Source organism: Chaetodon auriga, chromosome 15 (genome assembly GCF_051107435.1).
Source record: "Chaetodon auriga isolate fChaAug3 chromosome 15, fChaAug3.hap1, whole genome shotgun sequence".
NCBI classification, from domain to species: domain Eukaryota; kingdom Metazoa; phylum Chordata; class Actinopteri; order Chaetodontiformes; family Chaetodontidae; genus Chaetodon; species Chaetodon auriga.
Genome location: NC_135088.1, coordinates 13,854,155 through 13,867,509, shown reverse-complemented (window position 1 = coordinate 13,867,509; position 13,355 = coordinate 13,854,155). Strand labels below are relative to the sequence as shown.

Here is a 13,355-nt window from a genome sequence, read left to right as displayed (position 1 = left end):
AATATGTGCTTGTGTTATGAAGCACTTCACTCAAACATGAAATGAGATGAGTGAGGCAGACGACTTCACGGATAGAGAGTGAGATGTAGAAAGAAAGAATGAAAGCACACAATCAGATAGATTATTGTTTGATTGTTTGCTAACTAAAACATTCAATCTCCCTTTTTTTTTTCTTTTTTTTAAGTTACAAGTAGCTAAAGCCAACACAGTTTGACATAACAGCCCCGCAATAAATCCTCCAACACCTTCACGGATGTTGTATTAACATATGTTTGGAGGTTGTTCGTTTTTTTCCAGCAAAAAATTAAATAAAAATTGACATCATTACTAAATGATGGACAGACGATATTAAATAGTATAAGAAATCTGACAGAGAAGACACAATGGATAGTACAACATGGTCTAATAACCCTAGAGTTACAGGAATAATTCAGAAAATGTTGTTTTTCCTGTCGAAGTACCGGCCCACACTCCAGTCCAGTAGGTGGCGGTAACGACTATAAGCTAGTTTATCAGCCACCGTTAAAACTTGACGAAGAAGAGGAAGACGAAGATAAGGAGAAGAAGAAGCACAGTTGCGCAATTGAAGGAACGAAGCTTTCGTCTAATCGAGGTCTGGCCTTTGGTAAGTAGTTACTTGAGTTGTTCAGTTATCGAATGAAACTTATTCGAAGTTAAAGTCATTGTTTCGTGATGTATTTTGTTGATTTGTTTGTTTTGTCCAGTGAATGTCGTTTTCTGAGGGCCGCGTCGCAAAACAGCGAAATACCCAGGCTAGCTAACAGGCCTAGCAGTGAGATAAGGTTATTAGCGTTGGCTCGACTGTATTTTCACTTTTGTTTTGCCAAAACTAAATCAGACCGAAACATCGTGGTACTGTACTAACACCACTGCGATACTCACGAACCCAGTGTAGGATTTGGTTACCCCACGGAAAGATCATAGTGACTGAGCCGTGTTATTTTCTCCACCAAGTGCCCGTCGCTAATACCAAAAATGGAAGCACGATCTGCCCAGACAATTCACTGGGATTTAAGGATCGGGACTAACACTGAACCGATGGCGACTGCAGAAACATCCAACCTAAACAGACAGATTTAGGTAGAAGCTCACTTGTAATTGTATTGGTTATAATTTTGATTTTGTTAGACGTTAAATGGATTATGCGATACACAAGAACATGCGCCTTTGTGTCAAGGCCGTGCATTTTGTTTTGTAATCTCAGGTCCCATAACGGCGGTTATTGTTGATTAAGACCAAACTGAATGAAAGTTTAGTACTTGGGACATTAATCTGTTGCCACGTGCGCCGACAAAGCTGCGTGAACACGCGGAAAAGTGTTAATGTATATTTGATTTAGGTAAGTTCTTTCTCCCATCTCGAGCAACTTCTAAGAATTGCACAATGTTGAGGACAGGACTCAGTACCTTTGATCTCAGGTGCTGCAGTGTGCACACAGATGATGTTGTGCAATATGTGCAACATTTAAATAGTTATGCATTGTCTCAAAAGTCTACATATAAAATGTTTTCGTTGACACAAAACGTGAATGTACTTTTTGGTGTAGTGTAGTACGAGTACCACTATAGGTTCATGTTTTTAAGCTTCATGTAATATTTCATATGGTTCACAATGTGATGTGATTGGACAGTGATATCCATTAAATTGGCCTGTTTCATTTATACACTGTTAAATTACATGGCATCACCAGGAAATGTTTCATTCTTGAGATTGTCTTTCTACCGTACCATCACCATACTGTCCTCATGTCCTGCTAATGTGACTGGGTAATCAAAAATAACAAAACCTGCTTAAGTGCAGTTAAATTCTCTAAATGACGTTTTTTTATTCAACATCAACTCTTATTAAAGCAGCAGATGGCTTTTTGCCTTTCTGATTGATGCACTGTTGGAGAGCTGAGATGTTGCACGTTTGCAGTGTTGTCACTTGTGGCTTAAGCTGAGTTTGGGATCTGTCTGAGCTGGTTAGCCAATCTCTTTCAGGCCCATCAGCAGAGGATTTTCCTTGTAGTTTTTACTGTCCAAGTTCACAGAAGAAGGTCAAAGCAGCTCCAGTTGAATCTTTGTGATTTTGTAGTTTTAATATCAAATAAAATTCATTCATCTTGCTGCATTGTATTATTATTATTTGTGTGTCCTGATTGAAGTGCTTGCCCTTCTATATGATGGTGAGCTCTGTGTTGAGACAAACTATTTTACATTTGTTACCAGACCTCTGTGATTAAACCTGTCACCATATGAGGAGAGTCAAGACAAAGATAGCTTCTTGATTAAATCTTTTGTTGTATTGTGAGGAGGGCCCAGACCAGCCCTGTGAAGCGTCACAGTTTTACTATCACAGGAACCTAACTTGCTCCTCAGCTGCTTTCTTTTGGTCTTTCATCATTACAGTAGTAATGCTGAAGTAACGCTGAAGTGTAATCTGTTTTATTCAGGAAGCCCAGTAATCAATTAGTCTTTTGCTTTGAAACAATTGTGTATTGAAGGTTGTGTGTTTTATCATCCTCAGAGTCAGTGCCGGTTAGAGTTACTGTAAATCACCTTGATAACTTGTTATTATAGTCCCTGTTGTCAAACTAGTCTCCGTTGGTCTCAGAGGTGATATTCCATCCCGATGTGGCCGTGTTCACTGGGCGGTTGCTGGACCTGGCCCTGAAAACCTCCCCCCAGTGGTCCAAGGCTTCTGTCCTCACAGTGTAAATGTCAACACTCCCCCATTGCTCCTAGCTCCCAGGCCAAACCAGCTGACTAGCTAACAGCTGCTACAGTTAGCAGCAGTGTTCAGTACTATTTAGTTGAATTGTGTAGTTGTTTTTTTTTTTTTTTATTGTGACAAGTTACTGAACAGCATTTAACATCACAAGTTTAAAATCCAAATTTTTAAGATTATAATTTAAATAATGGTTCTTATGCACTTCAGACCATCTGAACTCACGTGTGTTCATGTAAATGTTGACCATTTCCAAATTACAGCATCATTTTTAAGACATTCAACTGCATTTTAGTATTGTTACTGTTGTTTATGTTTAAGTCACCTTCTAGCTAACTCACTAGCCAGTTCGTTGTAAATGTGAGTGAGCGAAAGAGGACGAGAAGTTGAGTTACTTATTCAAGCACATAAAAGCTCACAACTGACTGGGCTTCAGACAATAAGGTGCTTGTTTCAGGTCAGAGCAGGTCAGAGATTGTGGTTAGTTGTTGAAATGTCAACAATCAATATGGTTTATTTTTTTTAATCCATAGATAATTCACACACTTCTAAAGATGGTTCGACCGCATTTTGGACCACCACGCTTGAAGCCCAGGTAATGTCTTTTGTTATGTCAAGTTGCACCCAGATACTTTAATGTTATGTTCATGGTTGTTGAATCTTTTGTTATGGACACTAATAGTGATTTAAGCTAGATGTTGGCCCTTATTTTTGCAAAACTGGTGTTTTTAATATGCAATTATGTGTTGTTATTCACCAATTTCTGTTTTTTTATGTTTTGTTCCCTATCAGACCTTACAGGGATGGTCATGGCATTGGTCCAAATGAAGGGAATTACAACCCGAACTCCAAAAATCAAAGAGACGCCCAGGGCTACCCGGGAAAGGCCCCTTTTAACTGGAGAGATTCCAGAGGTAGAGGACGGCCCCCAGTTGTCAGAAGAGTCCCCCTGATGGGAGAGCAAAGGGATCTACGTTTCAATCACTGGAGGTCCCAGGGCCAGGATTCCTTTCAGTCGCACCCTCCCAAAATGGAACCACACCATAGCCAGAGGAGGCCCTCTCCATCTAGGCCAAACCGCTCCTCGCCACATGTCGAGCATCCATCATCTTCTCGCAGTCCTGCACAAGGATCCCCAAGTCATAGGGGCCCGCCTTTCCATGGCCACCCCTCAGGACACAGGTCATCGTCCCCAAGGCATTTTCGCAGCCACCCAGCTGACAGGAGGCCAGGCTCTACACCAGCCTGGCGGGGGTCTTTCAGGGGCCATAAAAGGCAGCCAGGTTTTCTGCATCAGGAGCATCAGAGTCGAGACCCTCGTGGAGATTACAATCCCAGAGAAAGGCCCAAAGACCACACAGGTCATGGCACGAAGCGCTGGAATGAGGCTGGAGCATTTTCTCATCCCCACAATGGAGAGCATGGGCCCTCTGGGCCACAGAGGAGCCCCAGAGAGATGCATAGGAGAGGCTCAGTGCCAGAGAGGTACAGGAGTGAAGCAACAATTCCAGCTGGGTAGAATTATGAAGGAGGAGGCCTGAAGCTGGCCCAGTCCTTCCAGTCTCAGGGGTCGTAATGATTACCTCTACTCTGCCCCAGCTCATAGTTATTAAAGGGGATTAATGGGGTCTGACGTAAATGTGGTTTCACCTGCCAGTGAGAGGAGTGTAACATCTGTAATTGTTTTACTTCTCCTACCTGTTTCATTCTGTCATGGCGTTATGAAGGGGCTGCATTAAGATAAAAGTTAAAAGTTCCGCCTCCCACTTAACATGGCAATGGATCTGTCATTGTAATGATTTCTCTATTGTTTGATGGATATACAGGTGGTCATCTGAGCAAGACTCCAGGCGGCAGCGTGGCCCGGTGGAGAGGCAGGGCAGCAGATCGCACAGCAGAGAGAGGGCACAAGATGTCCCTCACCTGCCCCCTTTCAGATCCTCCTCATGGAAAGGAGGTCCATCACCGTCATCCACCTACCACAGGAGCCCTCAGGAGAGGCAAATGGCAGGACCACGCAAGAGGAGGATGTCACACATCAGCATGCCCTCCTCAGACCCTGCACTGGAGTATGGCAATCCAAAACAACCCAGGAGAGAGAGGCCCCAGCTGCTCAGTCTTCCCAGGCCATTTGGTGGTAAAGCTTTATCTCTTAGGGATAAAAGTTACCTGGTTAAGAACAGACAAATCCGAGCAGAATCCCTCATGAAGCTCAAAATACCTCCATCTGTGAGACCCAGGCCTCGCCTGGGCGACCCTGCCTCCCAGGGAAATATGAGCTCTGTTCTTGCTATCAGGAAGAAACGTCTCCAGTCAAATGCAGTTCCCCTGAAAAAGCTGGATTCAAGGAGCGCTAAGCCACAACAGTCACCCTCAAGAGCTGAAAGCAGTGGCAGCAAGACTTCAAGAGACTCTGATACAGGCAAAGAACAGGTGGAGTCTCGCCGGTCCTTAAACACACACAGGTACGGTATTTTCCTTCTAGCACTGTTCGCAGGGGCTTGATGATGATGATTAGGAGGTCAAGAAAGAATGTCTCTATGTGAAAAGTGCCAGCTGTGGAAAATGGAGATGTGATGAGCTAAATGTGCAACACTCATTCAGTTCATGAAAAGCTGCAAAAGTTTTCAAATACCTGCCTGTCTGCGTGCTGCCAGTGTTTGAAAATGTCTTCCTGTCAAGCGGGCTGAAGAGAAAGTGCTAAGTTACGCACCCTGTCGATAACACCAACCTGTTTTTAAAAACCTGGCAAATGTGGTTAATGCACTTGATGAGGAGTGTGGAAAAAAATATTAGATCTGTGCTGTTGATGGATTCTTCAGTTTGTCAGCATTGTGTGCTTGAAAGAAGTGCTCCCCAGCATGTTGTAAAAGACCCCTTCATCCTCCATAGCACAACAGCTATTTGAAGTTACAATATATAGAGTGAGGAAAATGAGGACATGAAGAGGACTGCACTTAACACGATCTAAACTGAAACTGCCATGCCGCCTCTTATTATTGGCAACATGTCAGCCGTGCGTGGATCTTGGGAAAGGAGATGAATCAAATGAATGTCCAGCGTGGAACGGTGATGGTTCATGGCACGAACTGAGACATGAGGCAGCGAAGTTACATGTCAGTTGGGCTGTGACACTTTGTTTACATTGACTATAATCACAATGTCAGGATGGATGACGGTGGTTATTGCTGACGAGACGGCAAGTTGTCCAACAATGAAGAAGAATGTCTGTTGCTGAAGGACTCTTCTTGCCACCATCAGTTAGATGAAGTTCGCCTGCTTTCATTTTCACTCATCGGTTATTATTGATCTTTCTGACTCCAGTGTTTACACACATCAAATAACCAATAATGAAATGTCTTTCTTCTAACATTCCAAAGTGGTTTGGCCTAAGACTTAAAACAACACTAAAAAATGTTAAAATCCAAGACAAAGAATTCATCTTACAGTTGATCTAATCAGCATATTCAGGAATTTTAATCTTCACGTTTCATCAGATGCAGACTTATATGGACACATGCACCATTGACCCGGATTAATGCCTAATTTGTGTTATACACAGAAGTGGAAATAATATTCTTACATGGACGAATTTATGTCAGAAGGATTGTCCCATCGAGTGCATGACTCTGTTCCACCTGAAGTGTGAACCCTTGGAGACAATGCTGAATCATTCTCATTCGGCAGAACGAAGAGGAGCTACTTTGACTTCACACAGTGCATCTAAGCACCGGAGTTTTCTTCTCAGCACTCATGAGAACTTCAAAGTTTTGTTCAGACGTTCATCAAGCATCGACCATGTCAAAGCTGGAGAACTCGCAACTTTTGATGAAATACACCATGGATGTTAACATGAGCCTCAGCAGGGGTCGAAGCCTGTGACCATAGAGCTGATATAATGCCACCTCTGTTTTAATCATCAGTGACGCCTGCAGCCAGAGGGGTCATTTTAAATGGCTGGAAAAAGATCATGTGTGAAGTGTTTGAGAACACAGAAGGCTGTACATCAAAGAACAAGACACAAAAGGTGAAACAAGACGGGCCTCAGAATGGTTCCAACTTGATGCTCTGTGGGGACGGACGCAAGATCAGTTTGGTCTTTGCAGTCTCACCATGCCACGGTGTTATATTATCAGTGTCTGAGCATATGGGCTGGACACTGGGCACCCACAGCACATGCTGACCTGTGGGTGTTTCCCATGTCTACTCTGACATGTGACCTAAATGTGAATGTGCGTCATCAGCCTGAGGGAAATCCAAGCATTCAGCAGCCACTTCACAAGGCTAATGCAGCCAAAGTCCATAGCACCGAAAGTCTTTTACCAAAACCTGCACGTCAACCTTTGAAGACATTACCAAGTGTGACGGACAAGAGATGTCCTCAACCAATTCTCAGCACTGAAACTTAAAACTCCGACACGAAGAGGAAAAGGGAGCACTGTGCTAACTCCTTGACTGTTTTTGCCGCAGAACCAATCAGATGATCGTCTATTAAACCTCTGCCATCTAAAGGAACAGAAGCCTCAACTTGTGGGCACTGCAGAGCCTTTAAGTACGTTGCCTTGAAATCTGGACTTGTTCACGGGCAGACGAACACTGGATCATCTCTTAAAACCATTGCACAGCTCTGGAGAAGAAGCTGTTAAGCTGACATAATCACCAGCCTTGACGTGTTCAGGCATTCGGTTCAGAGTGAGAGGTGTCTCCAAGGCTCAGATCTCCTCCTGCCCTCTGATGTGCGTCTTGTGGAACCCCTCGGTTGGTGAAAATGAAGGAACAACCAGGAGTGACGTGAGGACAAAACAACCTGGAGTTCAGTCTGACTGTGAAAACGAGGCATTGTGTTCCTGGGCTCCTGAAAGAGGGACGATAGAAGATTTGGTCATGTGATCTAGACCCCATATCTTGCCATTCTCTCCAAGATTTGGCCGCTCTAGCAAACACTGAGTAAATGAAGAGAGCTCAGATTGATTCAGGGTACAAAAATAGGAGTAACGAAGCATGGACAATCCATGGTTTTTGTAAGTACCCATCTGATGAGTAGCTTTATGATCATTTGTCTGCCTGCCAAACAGTGCTGTTCATTACAGGTTTAAATTGCATTACTTTTAAGAGTTGACCGGGTGATTTAACCTTTTCCCGTAAGCACTGATCATTTGAATGACATGTTAATGTATCCAGGCCTCATTTAAGATGTTGATACTCTGACATAAGCCTCACTTACATAGGCCTGCTGATTAACAGTGGCCCCACCGATCTCTCTCTGCAGATCTTCGCCCATAGAGAAACGCGATCTGGTTGTTTTGTCCCACTGGCCACCTGGGCCGAGCTCGTCCTCGAAGGATGGCTCGCCTCCAAAAGCCCGCAACCCAAGACTGAAGAGTGGTAGGTTGATCCTTTCTGTCATCCACAAAGTTTTTATGTCTTATATCACTTTGCTTTCCTTCATTATTGTAAAGGTTTAAATTTGCACAATTTTAAGGCTTATCCCTTTTTTTTGTAGAACGCTGTTCAGATGAGGAAGACACCATGAACAGTCGGCTCTCGAAGATGAACGATTCCAGATCATCGCCAGATGACCGAAAACGCAACTATTTGGATAGGAGAATGTTTAGGTATGTGCCATCGAATGAGTTTTCTCTTAGTGAAACAAGGTACTGATTCATTAGAAAGTTCAGTGTTTTCCAAGCTTCACGAAGAGTGTGTCATGTTTCTGATGTTTGTTTATTTTCCAGGCCATTTAATTTGATGCAAGACAACAGCAGACCCGGGAGGCCTTTCAGGAGACCGGGACCAGGACCCATGCAGGTGAGTGACACATGTACTGCATGAGAGGCTGCAGAGTTTGTACATTTCTACATGATAATTCATGAAGATTTACAGCCGTAAATGTGCACATAGACACAAGCAAACTTACTATGTTGCAGCAAATGTGCTCATAATAGATGAAATTGAGTAAGCTGTAAATAGAGGTGTGCGGCTAAATCATGAAACAGTATTTTATTTATTTATTTATTTATTTTAAATTCAGCCAATGGAGGCAGGAAGATCAACAAACATGTTACGACTGCGTGGCATTGTTTTAACTTCAGATGTGTAAGCAATAAATAAGGATAATTGGGTTCTATATGTACTTGACGTTCACTGTTGTGTTTAGCAAAGACCAAAGTTCATCGGTGGTCCAAGGAAGATGGGCCCTGATCTGTCTGGAAACATCAGAAGACCACTCATGGTACGCATCCCCTCTTCAGAGGTCACTTAGCTCCCCTGAGAAGTGTTAACTGACTCATTGACTCTACTTTCTGATAACTCACATGTGAATTTCCTGTGTTTTAGGAGAGCTTGGTGCCACGTCCCTTCCCAACTCAGAGGCCAGTGTTCAGAAAAAGTCAAAGTATCATGTCCAAATACCGCACCATGAGAGTGATGCGCCAGCGGCCGCCGTACAACCGAGGTCCCAACCAACAGCGCTGCTGATAACCTGCGGTCAGTTGTCATTGATGGCGTGGCTTGTGGGCTGTAGTAGAGCTTTATCATGACTGCAATCTGTAATTAACTGAGAACCTCTTCAAGAAATGTTGTGTTAAAGGAGTTTTTCTTGATCTCTCAGGTCCCACATTCTGCCGACATGATCCTGGAAACTGGAGAAATCATCAGGGTCTTCTCTGCTGGGTGGACTGCACAAACCCCTCCCACTGTAATCCCAACCTGCCTGTATATTGTGGAAGTGTTGCTTACATTTGTTCTCTAGTACAAGTGTTTCCGTCACGTCTTTGAAGTACTGCGGCACTTTTGTTTTAGGATATTTGGAACATATGCCGTAGCGTTCCGCTCTCCTGCTTTTTCCTGGTCGATCGATTGCGGTCTCTGTTTTACAGAAATAGTTTTAGCGTTTTCTTTGTTGACCAGCAACAATCGCTTTTTGTTAAGTCCGAGAAATATTTACTTAATCGATCACCTTTATTGATTGTAAAGACTTACCCTGAGATATTTGATTAACCACGAGTGTTTTGATTAGAAGCTGCTGTTTGTCCAAAGACGCTTGGCTACTACTTGTAAAACTTGTATAAACACATGTTCAGTTTGTTGTTTGAGACTTGAAATAAAATGGGATTTAACAAACTCTGTTTAAGATTTGTGTCATTTTGCTAGTAGATTTTGGACAGAATCGCTTTATCAATAATGCTGTTTTGAAGAATCTTCAACTTTCTTAACCTGATCTAGCTGGTAAACCAGTTTTATGTCCCCAAATTTACATCAAAGTAGTAAAATCCTATATTTTTTGTAAGAATAGATTGGACCGCTTTAGACATTGACTTTGACAGTTCAAAAGATTCTTGAGTGACTGTAATAATGTAATGACTAACGTACAGCTGATACCCTCAATTTTAATCCTAAGTATGGGTTAATTTCCAAAAGCAGAGTCCAACATTTCAGAAATTGCAGTAGAATAATGTGTTTCATTAGACTCCTCCGTCTGCTTCTTAAATACCAATTCCTCTCTTACCCCACTCCGCCCCATCGGTTTGTAACCCAGGCTTTCTGTCAGATCTTGAGCCCTTGTGTAACTGCATTCCAGTTTGTCCCTTTAAACACGACTCTTGCCCTTCACTCTGTGACGCCCTTCAGTCTGTGACGCCCTTCTCTCTGCCTCGGTGATATTTGTGAGCAGAGTGGAGCTCCACTCTGTCCCGAGCTAAACTTAGCCCTGACTGTACCACTCCTCATCACAACATGCTCTGCAGATTACACCGGGTTACAATGGACGGTGTCGTGTTACCGCAGATGCTGCTGTACCTCACCAGTGACGCCGGCCAAACAAGGTGAGTGTGTGCCCCGGGTCCTTGATTGTAACCAACAATAATCTGGTAATCGGTTGTTTACTAATGGCTGTATGATCTGTCACTGTGATCCTTTCTGTGCGTTGGTCCCAGCATGTGTTGCACATTTGTTCACTGCTGTGGCATGAAGAGACACAGCTGCCTCTACCACCCAAGTTTAGTTCCCCCCACTTTGATAAAGCATGACCCCAGTTTCAATACAAACTGAAGTTGCTGTTATATTATGACAGGTACAGGTAATAGTTATAATTACGATTTTTCAGTTCCTTACAGATGTAGCCTGATGTGTGAGACTGCACTGATTTCTGATTTCTGCTCCACTGACTTGCTCCAATCTGTCATTTGTAGATGTAGACTTAAAGACTCTGCAGGTTTTTCTGTCTTTCACTCTCTACACTTGTATTCCTCTCTGTCGCGATGGGCAGCTATAGCTCAGCCCTCGTTCCTGGTAAGGCTCGCAACTCTTCTCACATCTGTTGCAACATGATTTGATATACCTACTACCATGCGTGAATGCTGCATGTTAAAAAGGCTGCAGTCTTTGGATTCTCAAAGATTTAGGCTCATTACTGTGAAAGTAGGCTGCAGTCACTCTAGTGATGGGTTGGAATTAGTTGTGGGATTTTAACATTTATTCTCCGTTTCTCTCAAAGAGACTGAAGAGTTTGATTCAATCGTGTCAATCGCGGAGAGGCTGAATGAGCAGGTAGCTCATGCTGCAGATGAGAGGTTACAGTCAGAGCTCCAGACTCTGGGAAGTATACACTTTTAATGATAGCTGTCAAGAATTGAATACACTGCTACTGTAACTTGGCTCACTTTGAAAAGGAGTGTGTGGTCTGGTGTGTTTGTGTCCCATCTGTCCTTGGGATAAATTTAACTTTTCGAAGCTGCCTCATACACACACAGCCACGCGCAGCAGCGAAAGATATCTTCTTCAACTCCTTACTTGAAAGATTTGAAGGTACTTGAGCTGTAATGAATATGAGCTACATTTTCTGGATTTTACGGGTGAAAAATGTCTTTGGGGACACCAAATAAAAGCTGGGACCATTTATTTTCCCACTCTCAAAGGGTGAAGTACCTTTTATTAAATGTATTTCACTTATCAGACGCCTCAAACTAGACTTAACTTACAGGTAACGCTCATGATGGAGGAGGAGAGGAAAGAAACCCAGAGGGAAGAGCTGGATTCTTCAACGCCTCAAGAAAACTCTCAGGAAACCAGTCAAAATGGGTCAGCTCTGCCCGTGAGTGCGCAAGAACTTCTAATTCAAATGAATGTCTCAGATTTTTGTCCTATCGGTCAAGAAATGTTGGTTTACTTTCCACAGGCAGCAGAACCCAGAAGTGTGCCCACGCAGTCCTTCTCCTCTCTGTTACCGAAGGCTCTCTCTGCCGTGCTCCACCCAACGCTGCCCCCCGGCCTCGATTCCGACCGCCAGCCCAGACACGCTCCACCGAGCCTGGAACAACTGCAGACAGAGCTGAGGGACCTGAGGGACCAGTTCAATCAGATGAAGGGTCAACACAAGTACGGCTTTGTTAGTGTAATCTCAGACATTCCCATCCCTGCATCACTGCTGCTGCTGCTGCTGTCGTTTCTGCTGCACTAACTCGACAATTGTCTCGTGTTTCAGCAAAGAAATTAAACTGCTGATGAATGAGCTCGATGAGGAGAAGAGGATTCGCTTGACTTTACAGGTGCAGCATGAAGACACAAAGCATGCAGAATGTTATTTTGTTCTTCATGTTAAAATATTTAAAGTAATAACAGAATTCTTTGGTTTGTATTAGATGGAGATTCAGCGCATGAAGAAGCACATGTCTAAATGAGGGGAGAACTTTGCCTTCATCAAAGACGAGACATCCTGATTTGACGAGTTTGAAAAGTCCTGTTGCACATTTCACTTCCGTGCTCCTTTTTGATGAAAAGCTCTCGTATTTTTTCGAAAAAGTCTTAGGTGGTCATTTTATTTGCTTTTTTGTTGGACGGCCGAATGCGACCGCCATGAAGACTGAGTGTTTTCACTGCTGAGAGTGCAAAGGTGGGAGCATGAGAAACTGTCCCTTGATCCGACGTCACACTGAGAGGAGTATCTGTTGACCGGAGCCTGGTCCTGTTATACAATTGGTTTGTTTCACTTATTTCTGCAGATGGACTCTGGCCTCTGTAGCATCCTGTGATGGGAGAATGTTTCTAAAGTGCCTTGAGGTTTCCATGAAGACAACAAAATGTTTTCTGTCTGCAGCCGGAGACCAGATTTCTAATGAATGTTGGAGATCGTCACTGTTGAGTTGATTTCAATCATTTTTACTTCATCCAATTAGCCAGCAGATAACCTGCAGCCGCATGGATGACGTTTGAGTAGAATTTGTTTCTAATAATGTGATCTGGAGGCACAAACATGAAGCTTCAACCACAGTTTAGGTACATATAGTTTTCAGAGGTGTGATAGTTTCATCTGCTGTTGATGTGAACTCATTAAATATGTTGGACATTATTTGACTTGAGATTTTATTAACAATAAGCATGAATTCTCATATGTTAAAAAAATATCCATGTTTGTTTGAGGAAGTGCAGTCTCGTTCCAAAAGAGTCGGCACGCTGTGTAAAACGTAAATAAAGACAGAATGCAGTTATTGAAAAGCAGGTTTTCCCAAGTGCTCTTGAGCCCATGCAGTAATGAGTGCCAACTTGGAATCAGCGTATGTTCAGTATCTCCTTGAACATCAGTGGAGACAGTGCTTTTTATGTAAAAAAATAAAATAAAATAAAATAAA

General features: G+C 43.1%; 2 protein-coding genes across 7 annotated transcripts; both read left to right on the top strand.

Moving 5' to 3' along the window:
• Positions 1-548: 548 nt before the first annotated feature.
• LOC143332609 (uncharacterized) lies at positions 549-9,857 on the top strand. 3 transcript variants are annotated; one of them, XM_076750243.1, is made up of 10 exons: positions 549-625; positions 3,258-3,325; positions 3,523-4,215; positions 4,557-5,195; positions 8,000-8,115; positions 8,234-8,345; positions 8,466-8,538; positions 8,888-8,962; positions 9,067-9,216; positions 9,341-9,857. In XM_076750243.1, exons 2-9 carry the CDS (start codon positions 3,285-3,287, stop codon positions 9,205-9,207), a joined length of 1,890 nt encoding a protein of 629 aa, XP_076606358.1. In that variant the 5' UTR covers positions 549-625; positions 3,258-3,284; the 3' UTR covers positions 9,208-9,216; positions 9,341-9,857. The 3 variants fall into 3 exon arrangements, with proteins under 3 accessions (XP_076606358.1, XP_076606357.1, XP_076606359.1); XM_076750242.1 differs by having other exon boundaries at positions 555-625; positions 3,264-3,325; XM_076750244.1 differs by having other exon boundaries at positions 555-625; positions 3,264-3,325; positions 8,891-8,962; positions 9,341-9,846.
• Positions 9,858-10,399: 542 nt separating this feature from the next.
• On the top strand, positions 10,400-13,169 carry LOC143332990 (SH3 domain-containing kinase-binding protein 1). Of its 4 annotated transcripts, XM_076750891.1 has the most exons (6): positions 10,400-10,553; positions 10,997-11,019; positions 11,225-11,821; positions 11,906-12,105; positions 12,212-12,275; positions 12,369-13,169. In XM_076750891.1, exons 3-6 carry the CDS (start codon positions 11,666-11,668, stop codon positions 12,405-12,407), a joined length of 459 nt encoding a protein of 152 aa, XP_076607006.1. In that variant the 5' UTR covers positions 10,400-10,553; positions 10,997-11,019; positions 11,225-11,665; the 3' UTR covers positions 12,408-13,169. The 4 variants fall into 4 exon arrangements, with proteins under 4 accessions (XP_076607006.1, XP_076607007.1, XP_076607005.1 ...); XM_076750892.1 differs by lacking the exon at positions 10,997-11,019 and having other exon boundaries at positions 11,711-11,821; XM_076750890.1 differs by having other exon boundaries at positions 10,400-11,019.
• The last annotated feature ends 186 nt before the right edge of the window (positions 13,170-13,355 follow it).